Source organism: Antechinus flavipes, chromosome 2, assembly GCF_016432865.1.
Source record: "Antechinus flavipes isolate AdamAnt ecotype Samford, QLD, Australia chromosome 2, AdamAnt_v2, whole genome shotgun sequence".
NCBI lineage: Eukaryota > Metazoa > Chordata > Mammalia > Dasyuromorphia > Dasyuridae > Antechinus > Antechinus flavipes.
The window spans coordinates 35,625,781-35,643,881 of record NC_067399.1 but is presented as its reverse complement, the minus strand read 5'-3'; the positions used below and the strand labels follow the sequence as shown (position 1 = coordinate 35,643,881).

The window sequence follows — 18,101 nt, the reverse complement described above, 5'->3', positions numbered from 1 at the left end:
ACAAGTGAGTTGGATTTAAGTGGGGGAGGAATGTGCAATTTCACTTTCTCCTCTGGAGCCATCTGTGCCTGATAGTAAGATGGAGATCAAGAGAAATGGAGATGGCCCTGGAGATGGGGAGTCATGATGAGGTGCTGATTCCAAGAAGTTTTCCCAGTCCATATTGGATAAAATTCTTAAAGAAATTGTAGAAATTATGAGTGGTAATTTTTTGATGATTTCTTGATTTTCAGAAATTTTTCAGATTTTCAGAAATAATTTAGAAATTCAGAATTGAATGAGATAACATCTGAGAGTTTTCTCCCCCAACAAAAACAATTTGAAAGCTCCTTGAGTATAGGCACATCATTTTCCCTTGGTGTAATGACCGCGCATTTAAAATCAGCTGGAGTCAGGAATTCAGGTTAGGGGGAAAATCTTCAATCTTTATTGAAGTGAAGAGGTGAAAAAAGATTGCGATTGCAATATGGGCAAGAAGGATTGCGATAGCAATATGGGCAGCTGCGACAGGAAGCCAGCTAGCAGAGAGAGACAGAGCTGAAGGCCGTCGCAATGGCAATACGAGCAGCTGTGTCAAAACGCCAGCCAGCAGTCTCTCCTTCCCCTTCCTTTTCCACTCCCCTGCCTCCACCCACCAAAATCATCATTTCCTATACCACACATCAGGACTTGCACAAAGAGTGGGCGGGGGCCATTCTTTCTCCAAGCTTATATATTAATAGAGTATGGTCCAATTACTATTTAGCCTCATGTGCTTGGGACCTCAGCCCATTACATCTCCCGTTTTAGAACACAGGTGGTCATGCCATCCCTGACTCCTCAGGGAGGTCAGGGCCCCCAAGGGGAGGTGATCACACCCTCCCTGACTTCTCAGGAAAGGAGGAGAAAGCACCGAAAAGGAGATAATCACGCCCTCCCTGACATCTCAGGAAGGGAGATGAAAAGCACCAAATGGAAGTGGGAGTTGCTAGCGGGTTTCTGGGCTGAAGGGTCTTATGCACAAACCCATCAGCATGGGAGGTATTATACAAGCACATAGCAATAACGAAGAGGTTATTAGTGATGACTCTCCCCACAGTCAGTGCAGGCTTGATGTGGTGTAACAAACATGAATTGTACACCCAAGTAATGGTATAACAAACAATATAAATCAACATGGTGTTGTAAAAGATTGCCAGAAGTCCTAGAAGGAGAGTATGTAAACAGTAGTCACACATATGCTTTCTTCAGCAGCCAAGAGATAGTCCAAAACCAATCTATTGTCCATTGTTTCACATATCAGGGAATCCAATCATCCCCCCCAAGTTTTTGAAGTCCTGTAAAAGTCTTTTTATGTATTAGGGAATCCAATGATTCCAGCAGATTTTGAAGTCCTATAAGAGTCTTATCATTTCTCAGAAACTCCAATGATTCCTGAGGGCTCTCAAGTCTTATGTCTTAAAGGATCCAATGATTCCTGAGGCTTTTCAAGTCCTACAACAATCTTATCATGTCTCAGAGAATCCAATAATTCCTGAGGGTTTTGAAGTCCAACAATTTTCTATGTCCATGAGTCAAATGCCATAACTGCCACGCTCTTTCAATGGTGAGCACAATCAGCAACAGAACCACCCAATATTTCTTGGATCTTCTCCTTCGTTTCAAGGGTCTGCTTCATCTCTCTGCGATGGATAAGGCAAATACGGCTTGTTGGCACCCATCTGATTCCTTCTCCACCTGTAGAGATATAAGCAAACCCTCTCCCCCAAGCAGTTAGCCTATCTGGTCCCTTCCATTCACCACTTTCTGAGTCTCTCCACATCACTTGGCGATTATCTAAAGATAGTGGAGCTGCTCGCACTGGACACTGCCCTTCTGGTGGGTTATAAAACCTGTCTGCCGGAGCCAGTGCATCTTTGTCAAAAATCAAGAAGTTAATAGTATAAAGGGCTAGATTTAATAGTTCTCTAGGGTTACCTGTGGTTCCCCCTTTCTTTTGTTTTTGGAGCAGCGTCTTAATGTCTCTGTTTCTCCTCTCTACTATTGCCTGTCCTTGAGGATTAAAGGATATGCCAGTGGTGTGTAAAATCTTATACTGTGCACAAAAGTGTGCAAAATGTTTGGAGGTGTATGCAGGACCATTGTCTGTTTTTATTGCTTGTGGCACAACCATAATGGCAAATGCTTGAATGAGGAATTTAGTGACCACTCGGGCTGTCTCTTTTGCTGCTGGTATGGCAAAAGTGAATCCTGAAAAGGTGTCTATCACAACATGGATAAAAGACAGATGACCAAAAGATTTATAATGGGTCACATCCATTTGCCAGATTTCATTGGGTCTCAAACCACGAGGCTTCTTCCCTGGAGGCAGTGTAGGAGTGTGGAAAGGAAGGCAAGCTGTACAGCTTTTTACTATGCTCCTAGCTTCCTCTTTTGTTATCCCAAATTGTAAACGCAAAGCTCGAGCAGCCTGATGGTATTTAGAATGGGATTCCTGGGCCTCCTGAAATAAAGGTGTACTGGCTAACATAGTTAAAAGGCTATCTGCCTTTGAATTCCCATCAAAAATAGGGCCTGGGAGTCCACTATGTGAGTGGACATGCAAGATATAAATCTTACCTGGATGTTTTCGCACTTGCTCCTGAATTTCCTTAAAGAGCTGATATATATTAGAAGCTGCAAATTTTATTTGGGCTGTGGCAATTCTTTGTACCATACCTATTGAATAGGCTGAATCAGATATTATATTTATGTCTCCTGGGTAATAAGTGTAAGCTAACATGATCTCATATAATTCATTCTGCTGAGTGGACTGAAAAGGAGTTCTGACTACTCTCTTTATAGTTAAGTCATGAGAGTATACAGCACAAATATTGTGTCTGTAAAGATAATTGGTCCTTTAAGAGCTTAGAAACTTTTTCTTCAAGACTCCATCACCAATTATGTAAAAGTCTGGTTATATTTAATGGAGACTCATGTGTAAAATTTGTAGCCATGGCTAATAAAATTTGCCACTCTGGGATGGTCTCACAACACACATTAATTTGTGTATTGGTGTAAAAGGTGTATATCTTATCAGGTCTTGCCCCAGATAATTGTACTGCTTGCTTAATGGCCTTTAATAAAATTCTAGCCACAAGCACTGGGTAAGGAGTAAGGCTTTGTTCTGATTGTGCCGGGAGGTTCACCACTCTATCACACTGTCTCCTTGATGAAGGACTGCTGTGGGTGCCTCTTGTGTGGCAAAAACTGATATTTCCAAGGGTTTTTGAGTGACTCTTTCAACCACATTGGATAAAGCCAGTTCAACTTTTCTCAAAGCCTCTTGAGCTTCTTTTGTAAGCTGGTGTGGTGAACTTAAGGCACTGTCTCCCCTTAAAATGTCATATAATGGTTGTAACTGATAGGTAGTCAAGCCTAACACTGGTGGCATCCACTGGATATCACCTATCAATTTCTGAAAATCATTTAAGGTGTTTAGCTTCTCTGTTCTTAAGGACATTTTTTGTACTGTAAGCACCTTAGGGTAAACTTCATATTCTAAATATTGAAAAGGAGCATGTCTTTGAATTTTTTCTTCAGCTATGTACAATTTGTAGTATCTTAGTGTTTCTATGGTCTTTTGTAGATATGCCTCTAGCATTTGTTCCTCAGGTGCACATCCCAATATATCATCCATATAATGTAATAGCATAATTTTTGGAAATGCTTTTCTTATTGGAGCAAGAGCAGCAGCAACATACATTTGACACATAGTGGGGCTGTTTTTCATTCCCTGTGGCAAAACTGTCCATTCATATCTTTTATAAGGCTCAGCTAAGTTAACGCTGGGCACTGAAAAGGCAAATCTTTTCATATCCTCCTTATCCAGAGGGATAGAATAGAAACAATCCTTAATATCGATGACCCAAAGAGGCCACTCTCTAGGCAATTGAGTAGGAGATGGAAGTCCAGGCTGAAGAGTTCCCATAGTTTCCATCTGTTCATTCACTTTTCTTAAATCAGTGAGCATCCTCCATTTTCCAGATTTCTTTTTTACAACGAACACTGGGGAATTCCAAGGACTTAGAGAAGGTTGTAAATGCTCTTGTTCAAGCTGCTTCTGTACTATATCTAATAAGGCCTGAATTTTATTGCTACCTAAGGGCCACTGTTCTATCCATACTGGTGTATCAGTTTTCCATTGGATAGGAACAGGTGAAAGTGTTGGCAGGCCTTCAACAGCAGCCATGCTTAAAAAACCAAAGTACTCATTTTTAACCCTAATTGCTGTAAAATGTCTCTTCCCCACAGATTGATGGGGATTTTTTCAACTATAAAAGGAGTAAAAACTCCTGTTTTGCCTTCAAAAGTCCATCTCATAGGGGTAGCACTAATTTCAGCCACTATTGATCCTCCTACTCCAGACATGTAGGTGTCTGCTTTAATCTTTGGCCAGTGACTGGGCCAATTGGCACCTCTAATGACTGTACGATCTGCACCTGTGTCTACCAATCCTTCCAATAGTAGGCCATTTATATAGATCATGAGCATAGGTCAGTCAGCTGTTACAGCTGCTGTCTAGTATATTCCTGGATTTTGTGGTCTGGAGTCAGAATCTGGGTGACTATCACCAGGTTGCTTATTAGGATTCTGTATGAATAAACCTGATGATACTACTTCTCCTGGGTGATAAGTCACCCATTGTCTACCTGTATTAGTGACTGGGATATTATTTACATATTCCCCAGTTTCCCACATCAGTGTATGGATGGACACTGTTTTGTATGTACAAAAAGGAGGTGAAATGGTCAAGCCTACTGTGCCTGGAGGTAAGGGATCCATAGGCTGGAGAGGAACAGATTTCACATCTCCAGGGGGTATCTCAGTTGTCCCAGCTGCATACAGCTCTATTCTCCCCAATTGTAATTCCTTTCTCCCATCAGGTTGCTTCCTGGCTGGTTGACAGTATAATCCCCTTCTCCCATCATATGGCTTTCTAGCTGATTGGTCATGCCTGGGTACTGAACTTGTAGGCACTCTCTGGGTGCACCATTGGCTGCCATCATACCCCAAGAGTTTTTTGCCTTGGGCCCCTCATCCCGTTTCCCTGAATCTGTCTACATTTTGAGGACCAATGGAAGCCTCTGTTGTATTTTGGATATGGGATATTGGATCTTGTTCTCCCACCCCGTTTTCCCATTCTTTCTCTATACCAACATTGAGCTTTCAGATGCCCTACTTTTCCACACTGAAAGCATCTGCGAGTCTCTCTGGAAGTCCCTTGCCAGGAGGAACTCTGTCTTCCCATGTTTGGATTTTGGGAAGTCTGCATGGCCTGGCTATAAAAGGCATCTGTGCCTACTGTGGCACAGCATCTTATGAGCTCCTCTAAAGAAGCATCCTTGTACAGTCCTAGTATAATTCTTTTGCAAACCTCATTAGCATTTTCCTTAGCAAATTGCCTTATCAAAATGTCTGTTATTGCATTTTCTCCAATTGTTCTTGTGATAGCTGTCTGCAAACGTCCCACAAAGTCAGCAAAGGGTTCATTTGGCCCTTGTGTTATTTTTGTGAAGGCCCCACCCTTGTCATCTTTATTGTGGAGAGAAGCCCACACTTTGATAGCATTAACACCAATTTGCTCATATGCTGCTAAAGAATAATTAATCTGTACTACGACATCTGCATAAGGACCTACACCTGTTAGTAGGTCACAGGTGATTACAGCATGAATTCCACTTTGACTATTTTGTTGGGCTTGTATCCTACAGAGCTCACTATATTCAGAAAGCCACAAGTAGTTTTGTCCAGGTTCTAGGCATATCCTTGCTATAGATTTCCAGTCATTAGGGGTCAAGATTTCAAAAGCCAAATTCTGTAATAACATTTTAACATAAGCTGATGTAGCCCCATAAAGAGTGCAAGCTTTTTTCAAGTCTTTGAGGATTTCTATATCAAAAGGAGTATACCTTCTGCTTTCATGACCTGAAGAATTAAACTGTTGAATAATGGGGAAAATGTGGTGTTGAAATTCTGATACATTTTTCCCTTCCTCTTTGGCCTTAATTAGTCCCTTTTGCAATCTACTCAAAGGAGCAGCTGGATGCAGAGGGGGAGGTGCTGGTGCTGTCATTGTCCCCCCCACTACCCCTCCTCCCTCCATCCCGGAGAGTGGAGTTGACAGAGGAGAGTCAATTACCTGCTCCTTAGGTGGGGCTGAAGCTGCCTCAGATTCACCCCACCCTTGAGCCTCACTTAAGTCTCCATGCCCTGTGGGGATATGGTCATTAATCTGTTCTTTGTCTTCCTCCTTTATCTCAGGCTTCCCCATTTGGCTATTCCTAGAATTTTTTCCTTTTCTTCTAGAACTTATACGGTTTCTTAAGGCCAACTGTATTACATTATATACATAGAATGCCTCGATGGAAATTGAATGAGGACCATTTTCATTGTAACATGCGGAGAGCTGTTGACCAATCAATGCCCAATTATCTGGAGAGATTTGCTCTTCCTCTAAGAACTAAGGGGAGGTGTGTTTTAATGTACCAAGAAGTCTAAGTGTCTGTTCCCAAGTTATAAGTAGCCCTTGATCTTCCATCAACTTAAGCAGGCTTTCTATAGCACCACTCCTGGGTGGGGCTGGGGGTGGGGAGATAGGGGTGGGGGATGGAGAATCTTTGGCTAGGATCTGTCCCATTTCAACCAAAAAAGGTTACTATTTTAGTCTTTAAGAAAATAAGTTCCCTGTTTGTCTTATACTCACCTAAGTTCCTGGTCACTGGAGACTTCTTCAGTGAAAGTAGGTTCCTTGGTGCCCACGCTTGGGTGCCAAATGTAATGACCGCATATTTAAAATCAGCTGGAGTCAGGAATTCAGGTTAGGGAAAAATCTTCAATCTTTATTGAAGTGAAGAGGTAAAAAAAAAGATTGCAATAGCAATATGGGCAAGAAGGATTGCAATAGCAATATGGGCAGCTGTGACAGTAAGCTAGCTAACAGAGAGAGACCTGAGCTGAAGGCCGTCCCAATGGCATTATGAGCAGCTGTGTCAAAACACCAGCCAGCAGTCTCTCCTTCCCCTTCCTTTTCCACTCCCCTGTCTCCAGCCCCATGTGCTTGGGACCTCAGTGCATCAGCTCGAGCCTCACCTTGGCATTCCAATCTTCCAGCAAAGTACCTGACAGAGTTCCTACTCTATAATTGTGAAATCAGTCTGATCATACGAATTATGGTAGCATTGGGTAGATTTGGATGAAATAGATGAGAAAGCTTAGACCCAGAAAAGTTTGATGATTTGCCTAGGTCTTGAATTCACACTTCCTCAAAACCTTTGCCTCTCTTATGGAAGGTGTATCTGGGAAATCCTCAGCTTCCCCTTAATGGAGGTCAGCTGGAGACACTCACTCCCTTCCAATATTTCTTCCTTTGCTACCAAACTGACCCAGTTTGGACTTCTTTGGTTTATTTTGTTGCATTTGTTTTGGACTTCTTCCATCACCAAAATTTTATCACCACAACCCTTACATGGTGCCTTCCACTTGCAACTTTTTTTTTTGATTTGTTGCCCCTTCCCCCATCAAGCCCTAAACTCTTATGTCTCTGGTTTGCATTTCTATCCCCAGTGCTTATGCACTGTTATATAGTACATGCTCAATAAATGTTGGTAGACTCCTGAGATTCAATATTTTTTTTTATGTCCTCCATCATAAGAAGCACATTATTCTGTTTTGTTCCCAGATTTGTTTCTTAACTACAGGATCATAGACAAGTTACTTAATCTCACTGGGCCTCAGTTTCTTTATCTACAAAGTGTATATATTATATAAAATATCTCTCATTCCTTCAGCTGTAACAGTTCCTGATTTTATAATTATTTTAAGCAGGAATTTACTGCATTTAAATTACATGTATATGTGATTCTATTATGTATGCAAGGCATCAGTATATTTAGAATTATTCATATAAATATACAAATAATACATTTATATCACTCACCTCTGTGTCTATAATCTATATATCTCTCGTATCTATCCATCTGTCCCAATATTATTGCTGAAAATATTATCATCTCAAGAGGCTTTTGGACTCAAAAGACTCCCATAATCTAACATATTAGTTGGTGTGTGTGTGTGTGTGTGTGTGTGTGTGTGTGTGTGTATGTGTGTAAGGGGAATAATATTACTGATATTGAAATACTTCACTCAAGAAACATTCACTCTTAAATGTTACTAATATATATTTATATCAGTTTTTGTCCTGAATATATCTCTCATCTATCTCCAAATTCATCTCTTGCAACAAAGGAGCCAGCTTCACAAAAAAAAAAAAAAGGAGTAATTGACCTTTCTGTTCTGAAGACAGAAGTAAGCCTAGTAGTAGTTTTTATCACATCCCAAGTTCACACATAGTAATTATTTCATTTTGTCTTTCTATACTCCATCCAATTACATTAAAAAAGACACAGCTAAAGAAATGAATGTTTGAAAAATACAAAATATTTATTAAAGTAAAAAATTACAATTAATAGCAAATTAAATACCATGAAGGGAATAAAAAGTATTGAACAAAGGAATGGGGGAAGGGCAGGCAAGATGGTGGAGAGGAGGCAGGTTCTCTCCTGAATTCTCCCCATATTCCTCAAATTAACAACAAATTAAGGCTCAGCACTGGTTTTAGAATGATAGACCCCACAAATATTTGAAGTGTAACAAATTTCCAGCAGAAAATAATTTGGAAGATATTCAGAACAGGTCTGTTTCAATTAGAGACAGAGGGAAGTAGGCCAAAATAAGGCCACATTGGCAAAATGCAAGCACAGGCAGGGCAGAGACCTAGGGCAGATTGGGCTGAGCCCTGGGGAATGTGCCAGGAGGAATCTACAGCAGTGTGAGCTATTCTGTCTTGTTTGCAAACCAGTAGATCAGCAGATTAGCTGTAAGACAATCCAACACAAATACCAAAGGCAAAGAGTGGAAACTTAAACTCCAGAATAAGGAAAGAAAGGAATATTAGAAACCAGTCTTCTGGAAGAGTAGAGAATAGTCAAAAAAAAAAAAAAAAAAAACCTTGACACACATGCTTCTTTAAACTAAAGAGGAAAGAAATTTTGGCTTCAATAAAATCAGGTTGTGTAGAGGAGTCTTCCTATTTCCCTCTTGCAATTCTGGTAACAGTTCACCAATCTTGGTTTTCACATCTTCTGTCTGCTGTATACACTAATAGACTCCTACGGTGGCTTTTTACTCATTGTCCTGAATATACGATATGAATCCCATGGATTGGCTGCAAAGTATCTTGATTTCTGGAAAGACCTAGACTTCTTTCAACTCTGAAGAAAAAAATCAGTTTGGGCTTCAGTAAAAACAGAGGGTATGGAGCAAAGGCCTGTCACTTTTGTCCTCTAATTTCAGTAACAGTTTATCTATCTGGGTTTCCATGTCTTCCATCTCCTGTATACACTGACAGAGTTCACAGATAAGAAAGGCTCCCAGAGTGGCTTCTTCCTCATTGTCTTCAATGTCCACATTAATCACGTGCACTGGCCTCAGAGTCTCCTGATCTATGGAATTTAAATGTTCTAGTACCTTGTCATAGACTCTCTCTTCACAGGTAATGATGACATCAAACTCATCCCTGCAATCCTGGAATCTCTCTGGCCGGGGCTTGATTCTTTTATTTCTGCTCAGCATATCCAAAACCCCATTGTTTGAATAGAGTTCTTGGTCTTTCTTAAGAAGATCATTGTACATCTGATGATATGTTGTTTTGAAATCATACACATTAGGCTGGTCTGCTGTGGGTCCCGGAAGTTTTACAGAAGTTCCTGTTCCAAAAGATCTGACACGGAATCCTCTTTTTTTGAGGATGCGGTGAGCCTCCATGCTCCTGTTCTGGTTACTGGAGCACACCACAGCCACTTTCAGGGGAGAAGAGGGCATGGTAGTGATGAGAGTGTTGGAGTTCTTGTTCTTCTTTAAAATAATATAATATGATGGTTCTCTCTGGGAGGAAGCAGGTTTCTTGGGGAGGTTTTCTGGAGGCAGCCTCAGTTGCAGTTGAAACTAATAACCACCTCAAAACAGAGCCAGGTGATAAAAGTTCGGATCTTTTATTGTCTTCAATATAGCCCAGTTATCTTAGAGGCCTATCTCTCTACTTGGTTCCAAGAGCTCTTGCAGATTGTCCTTTGCTTCTGCCTCTGCTTTCTTCAGCCAACAGCCAGCCAAGTGGAAAATGCAATGAATCTCTCTCTAAACCGAAGTAACCAACTAACCCGAAGCTAAGAGCCTCTTTATATGATTTCCCAAAGGTTGACTCCTCCTTCTGGAGGCACACCCAAGGGAGGTGTGAATTCACAAAGCTACAAAGTTTACTTTGTGAATTTCTCATACTTGTGAACTCCAATGAGTAAAGGTGTGAACACAAGCATTGTATCAATTAGTTCTACTTAGTACTTTGTTTCAAGTTCTGGCCCAAAACATCTCTTTGTAAGATTAGATTGATAATCTATCAACTCTAGTGAGTTAACAATTTGTAAAGATTCCAACATGAGAGCAAACAGGACAAGGTTGCTGAAAGCAGCAGAAAAAAGGAGAGTCAGCGATCCGATCCAGTAGACAGCTAAAGCAACAGGATCACCGAGGACAGCAGAATGTCACTGTACTTGCAGCCAAGCTGAACAAATAAGTATCTTGGTTTGAGGCCTTCCTGACTGGAGGGACAAGGTTGGGGGAAGCAGCAGTAAAAAGGAGACTGGGGCAACCAGTGGAGAAAGAAAGCAACAGCCTGAGCTGTAAGCAGAATGATATGGCACTTGTAGCCACGTTCTACAAATAATGCCTTGGCTTCAGACCTTCCTGATGTTATCCTGAAAGAGAAAAGCTGTAAAGCCTGGGGCCCCACCTAAGTGAAATGTTGCTGAGGTGTGAAGCTGAGTTGTGGAGCTGAGGTGAAAACTCAGCCTGCTTATATCAATTGTGTTATTATTTCCTGGCTCAAAGAATAGATTGTTCCTTAGTGTCTAACATTAGTTAACTTTTTTCCTTGTACCCTGTCTGGGCACTGATAGGCCTCTAATAAATGAATTTTGATTATTCAGTTTTGTGTAGAAGTCTAGAAAGTGCATGATTGAACTTGAAATGCTTCAAGATGGCTGGTGTGTACATCTTATATGAAGTGTTTTTAATAGAGTCCAGAGAAACTTTGTGAATTCTAATTCATTATACTATAAAAATTGTGCTTCAATTGAATCTGTTTGTTTGCAGAAAATAGGCATTGGCCCATACCTAACACTGTATACCAAGATAAGATCGAAATGGGTTCATAATCTAGACATAAAGAATGATATAAACAAATTAGAGGAACATAGGATAGTTTACCTCTCAGATCTGTGTAGGAGGAAGGAAATCATGACCAAAGAAGAACTGGAGACCATTATTGATCAGAAAATAGATAATCTTGATTATATTAAGTTAAAGTTTTTGCACAAACAAAACTAATGCAGACAAGATTAGATGGGAAGCAATAAACTGGGAAAACATTTTTACATTCAAAAATTATGATAAAGCTTTAATTTCTAAAATATATAAAGAATTGGTTCAAATTTATAAGAATTCAAGCCATTCTCCAATTGGTAAATGGTCAAAAGATATAAACAGACAATTTTCAGATGAAGAAATTGAAAGTATTTCTAGTCATATGAAAAGGTGCTCTAAATCACTATTGATCAGAGGAATGCAAATTACGACAACTCTAAGATACTATTATACAACTCTAAGATTGGCTAAGATAACAGAAAAAGATGAATGTTGGAGGGGATGTGGGGAAACTGGAACACTAATCCATTGTTGGTGCAATTGTGAATAAATCAAATCATTCTGGAGAGCAATTTGGAACTATGCTCAAAAAGTTGTCAAACTGTGCATACACTTTGACCCAGCAATGTTTCTACTGGGCTTATATATCAAAGAGATCTTAAAGGAAAGAAAGGGACCCACCTGGGCAAAAATGTTTATGGCAGCCCTTTTTGTAGTGGCAAGAAACTGGAACCTGAATGGATGCCATCATATGGGAAATGGCTGAACAAATTATGGTATGTGAATATTTTGAATATTATTCTTCTATAAAAAACGATCAGCAGGATGATTGCAGAGAAGCCTGAAGAAGACTTACATGAATTGATGCTAAGTAAAATGAGCAGAATCAGAAGATCATTGTACTTGGCAAACAACAAGATCATACGATGATCAATTCTGATGGATGTGGCTCTCTACAGCAATGAGATGATTCAAACCAGTTCCAATTGTTCAATGATGAAGAAAGCCATCTACACCCAGAGAGAGCTGTGTGGGAATTGAATGTGGTTCACAGTATAGCATTTTCACTCTTTTTATTATTGTTTGCTTGCATTTTATCTTGCTTCTTTTTTTTGTTTGTTTGATTTTATTTTTCTTGTGCAGAACGATAATTGTATAAATATTTATGCATATACTGGATTGAACATATATTTCTACCATGTTTAACATATGTTGAAATACTTCCCATCTAGGGCAGGGGGTGGGGAATGGGGGGAAAATTGGAACACCAGGTTTTGTAAGGGCTCATATTAAAGAATTGTCCACTACTATGTTTTGAAAAATGAAAAGCTTTATTAAAATAAATAAAAGATATAGCAATGTAAAAAAAAGGAGGAGAAAAAGAAAACTCCTACAAATACTGTTGACTGTTAGATACATAATCTGCTGATCAGTGATAACTAAATTCCTAAGACCACTCCTCAGTTCTACCTGTGGGCCATAACATTGGCAGATCAGTGACATGAAGAACTGGATGAATTTGTTTCCTTGCTCCTGGTTCTTTGCTAAATTCTTTTGGAACTTGGCCCACTTCAATTGGTGTTACAATCACAATAAAATTTTCCCCTTGACTTGGAGATTGGGTTCAAGCCTGCAAGTTTTTTTGAGACACTTCATGACATCAGCCTGCAAGCCCCAACCCTTTGGGATCCCTTCTGAACTGCAAAAATATTACATAGTTTTCAGTGCAGTTTGTTCTGCAAGTACCCTATACATCAAATTTTCTTACTTTTACTTCTTTGTTAAAAGAAGAAAGCAATACATACCTTATGATTTAGAATATCTAAATAACTTAGGACTAAATTTCACACAATTTATACCAGATATTTAGGTGGGCTGGCAAAATGTTAAAGCACACTTCATATACTTTTTACAAGTTAGACAATATACAATGTAGCAAGCAGCATGGTCTACTTAGGAGATATAAACATATTGAAGCGGTTTTGTGGGCCCTTTAAGAAACTAGTCCTTTCAGCTTGATTTATTCCTTTCTGATTCCCAACCCTGCCTAGCTGATGCATTATCAATTCAAGAAGCTAGGACCTTTGATTCACAAATCCTGGTCAAAAGCACCCTTTTGAATTCCAATAGGAGATCTGAGCCTGTCCCAGCCCCCACTGGATCTGAGCCAACTTGGCTCTCCCAGACCCCATCAGATTTGAGCCTACTTGGGACTGCACCAACAGGCTTTAGCTAAATCTCTCATTAGAAAAGAGCCAAGCTGGAGTCCTCTCTTTGCAGAGGTTCTAAACATGCCAGCCTTACGCCTGGCATGCCAAGGATCTCTGCCCACTGCAATACTGTTTCTGGTGCTCTACCTTCACCTATTTCCTTAACTGGACTTTAACCTTACTTCCAATGCCCATAATAAATCTATTTTATCCATCTAGGTTTTTGGGTCTGTAAATTCCTTTATAGGGGACTCTTGCACTGCCACTAGACCTCATTTAACTCCCTATCCTTGGGCCAAATCCTGAGAGATTGCACGGGAGCTCCATGTAACTCCCTGAACCCCAAACCTATCACTCAGGTCAGAACTAGACCTCAATTTCAATTGGGTACCCCAAATGTAGACCTCATCATTATGACTTCTTTAGGCACCAGAGAACCAATTTTTTCAAGTTAAAATTAAATTAAATACAAATTTAAATTCCTAGTTGCGATACTTCTGGACCAATACACACATATTTGTAAAATCTTAGACCAGAATAAACAAGTTCACAATCTTAGCACATACTAGTTAATAGTAATTATCTCATACACAATTCCAATTTAAACACACACAGTCACAAGACTTAAGGTGGCAGAAAACTTCCCCCTCAAGTCCATCTACAAGGCTGAAAGAAATTGGGGGACTTTAGGACCCTGGGGGATAGAGTCATGAAAATTGGCACCCAGGTGTCCAGCTGCAGGTCTGTAGTCCAGTGACTAGCCCACACTCCTTGCCAGAAATGCCAGGGGGGCATGTCAAAGATGTTGGGGCACCAGCACAAAGCTCAGAAGAATCCAGGCCAAGAAGGGATGCCATCCTAGCCAGGACAGATAACACAAGCCTTTCCAAAGGAGAGCAGTTTGTAAAATCCCAGAGAAGGTGGTTTTTCCCTTTTGCAGTTTTTCTCTAAGCCTCAGGCTCAAGCCTCTGGTTAAAGTCAGTCCCTTTCTGGCTGAAATTCCAAAATAAGGATCCCATTAGTGTCCTCTCCTATGGTGAAGCATTTGGTGCTGATTCTATTCTTGCTGAATGCATAGAAAAGCTGACTACAATCTTCTAGGTTATATGAAAAGAGGCAGTTCTCTATCAGAAACTCAAATATGTCTCCATTGTCCATTTTAAAGGGAAAATAGATGAGTTATCCTTTGCCAGACATGGAGGGAAGGAGGGCAGGATCCCAGCTCTTAATTATTGTCAACAAGATTCCCCCACAATTCCTCCTTCATAGGCTAATCCTTCAACTGGAAGTTGGTCATCTGCCCAAGAGCAAATAAATCCATAGCTATGTGATTGAAGCAATATGTATGGTTCATGGATGCTTAAAGCCAATGTAATTTTTACTGTGACAATTTTGCCTGACTAATCTATTTCTTCAATGTCATTCTAATTAAATTATTTTTAGACTATTTTATTGATTTACAAAAAAATTAGTAATAACAAAGTTCATTTGGATGAGCAAAAGACTGTTGTGCCACAGTTCCCTTTTAATGTCCTGATCCAGTTTCCCTAATTGTTCAATTCAGTTACTCTGCCTCAGGCTGTAATCTTTCCCTCTTAATGTTTGATGAGATAAAGGTCTTTGTCCATTTTAGATGTCATTAAAATATCAGGAGCCTCTCCAGTACCTCCCATTATGTTAAACTAGTTGCTTCCCCCCACCCCCACTCCCCTCATCCCTTCTCTTCCCCTCCCTTCCCCCGTTAGGTCAGCCCCATCCAGTTAACTCCCCCATTGTGTCATTTTTCTTGTTACCCTATAAAAGAATCTTATATCTGACATTCACTGCTGGATCCTTGGAGCGGACAACTTCTCTCAAGGATATTCTTTCCAGATAGACCCTGGTCTTTGTTAAATGTTTTGACTTCACAGTTTATGTGTGTTCTGTGTTCTGTGTGATTTGTCTGTTTTCTTAATCTAAGAACTCTGTTAAGTTTAAGAACAATGACCCAATTTGGGAATTGGTTATTTCAATGTACTTAGTATAATTCTGAACTCCAGCTGGAGAAAATATTTGATTAGGAATTTTAGGATGATTCTTAATTTGGGAAATAATTTTACTAGTTTGCCTTTGCATGCCATATTTGTTCTGAGTATTCTTTTGTGCAGTTTGAAATTTTGAGAAATAATTTTACTGTTGCCTATGCTGGCTAGATTTAGTTATCTTTCAGTATAAGATCTTAAAAGAACAATAGCTTGTTAAAGAAGTTCTGTTAACTTGCCTGAAAGGGGTCATGTGCCTCTAATTAGGTAAAGTATGTAGCAAAAAGAATCTGAATCTGAAGGCTTCAACTCTGGCCAAGTTGGAGCTTAGGAGAAGTCCATTGGGAATAATCACCACCTGGGGCCAGAGAGAGAGAAACTATGCTGTTTCATTATTTGAAATATGATAGGAAAAGCAGTTTTATATTATTGGGAATTTAAAGCTATATTTAGTTTGGTTCAGAGTTTGTTACCTATCTTATAACATTGTAAGTTATACTTTAAATCCAGCTCTGCTGGACATGTGAGTTTTATAGAATCTTTCCCCTCCCCCACTCCCATCCCCCCACTGCTCTCAGCTACTTTAAAGGCTGGGTGAGTTAGGGATCTTTTGTCTTCAAAGGTGAAGATTAAACTCACACACCCCACTCACTGCTCTCTGCTACTTCTATGGAGCATCTAGTTAGCCTGAAGTGCAGGTTAGTTCATCTCCCTTTCTTCCTGCCTCTTTGGAAATGGAGTGGGAGGGAAGGGTGGCCAAGTGGAATTCTTTCTTTAACCCCTCCCTCTAAACTGTTCCAGACATTTTTTTAATCAAGTTGTAGCCCCCTGTTTTGGGCTAAAAGGAGTATAAATATAAGGTTATGGTAAATATCTGTTTAGGATTTATCCAAAACGTTGGTTAATGGGATTTGTTACTGGAGGTAAAATTTCTTGAGTTGATAGTTAATATGTCACTGCATTTTTTCCTCCTGTATTTGATTTCTATAATCAGAGAAATGGTCAATAAGAAACTGTTAATGCAATTCAATTATGTCATACCTTGCTGTTTCCAATCTGCTTTTATACCCTAAGTACTTGAGCAAATAAGTATTTAGTCTGGTCATTTATAGGTTATTAGATATTATGTCTGGATATTCAAGTTTTTTTAAGGTTTATAACTAATGAGAAGCCACATCTTGTAGCAGTCCTTGTGGACCAGTCTTTCTAACTCAGACTGTTCTAACTTTTCTTTGTTAGATTTCTGTTTTTTTTTTTTCTGGATTTGGTCAAATTACAGAAATATTGACTTGCTTCTGGGATCTAGATCAGGTTTGATTGTCAGCACACCACACTACACCCATCCCCCTCCCTGGACTCAGCGTCTCCACCCATCTTCAGCAGGAAGCAATTTTTGAGAAAATGATCACCCCTGCTCCTGATGTAATTTGGACTGATATGGGAGAGTAGGAAAGTGGTTGAATTGTTAAAATTTTATCTATATTACTGCGTTGACTTGGGATGGAAATTGTTAAACTTGTGTAACTATGCTATTATATTTGAGGGCTTTTTAGTCACTTATATATATGTATAGGAATTTTGGTTCACTTGGGATTTATATGTGGAATGCTTATTTGATAATTCCTTTCCATAAGACAAAAAAGGGAGGAAGACATAGGAGACTGGGAAAACTGGTGGATTTTCTTGGGCACTTCTGCCCCACCCCTATCTTACTAGTTCAGATTTAATTGGAAGTCTTTTAAACAGTCCTTTTTTATTTTTCACTCCTTGCTTAAATTTACTAGACTATGATTTGTTGGTTATGCTTTAACTTTGAAATCCCTTATTCTGTTGGAATTGCCCTGGCAGACTTAGTTTGGGGGATTATTGTTTAGAAACAACTAGAAATCAGACACCTATCTTGGGACTGGCAATGTCTCTGATCTGTTTCTCCACTCCTGTTACCCAGGTCCTTATTTAGTATTTTAGCATACTTAAAAGGACCTTGTCATTTGATATCAGGCCTCTAAAAGTTCAGTGACAGTCTCATTTGGCCTGGGACCAAACCTTGGATTCATTTGGTCCCAGTAAATCTCTTCATTAAATAAATTATTAAATGCTCTTTATCTTTATCTTGTTCAGGTTCTCTGGCATTACAACATCAGGAACTTCAAAGAAGCCAGGAAAAAAGATGTAAAGGAAATTGATTTAGCAGTATAAAATCATAAGCTACATTATAAGGGAGATCTTTGTTGAAGTTGTGTGGGACAAGTTGCTGTAGCTTCCCAATTAACTAATTAACAATAGACATCATCAGGTACAAAAAGAGAGTATTTATTTAATCCCTGCAGGAAGAGGCCCAGATACACACCTGGGAGCCATACCAACTCTCATCATGTGCTCCTGGGACCTGACCAGCTTCCGGCTGTCCAGGGTTTAAAAGCAAAGGACTGGAGCCTTCTCATCAGATAGACTAAAAGGACAAATGGTCCTTGACCAATGGTCACCAATCTTGGCTGTCTTCCACAGCTCATGTCACTTCCTTCAACTTCCTGTATCTCCAGGTTCAAAGTTCATTCCTCAGAGATCAAATGATCACCCCAAGGTCCCAGTT

At 39.7% G+C, this 18,101-nt stretch overlaps 1 protein-coding gene and 1 gene segment (V, D, J or C); one reads left to right on the top strand and one right to left on the bottom strand.

Annotated features, from left to right (window-relative positions):
* LOC127546334 (immunoglobulin kappa variable 3-15-like) overlaps positions 1-18,101 on the top strand; it is a 144,223-nt gene that overhangs the window by 65,258 nt on the left and 60,864 nt on the right.
* On the bottom strand, positions 9,316-9,900 carry LOC127547518 (RNA polymerase II subunit A C-terminal domain phosphatase SSU72-like). The gene has a single exon (XM_051974438.1). It carries the CDS (start codon positions 9,898-9,900, stop codon positions 9,316-9,318), a length of 585 nt encoding a protein of 194 aa, XP_051830398.1.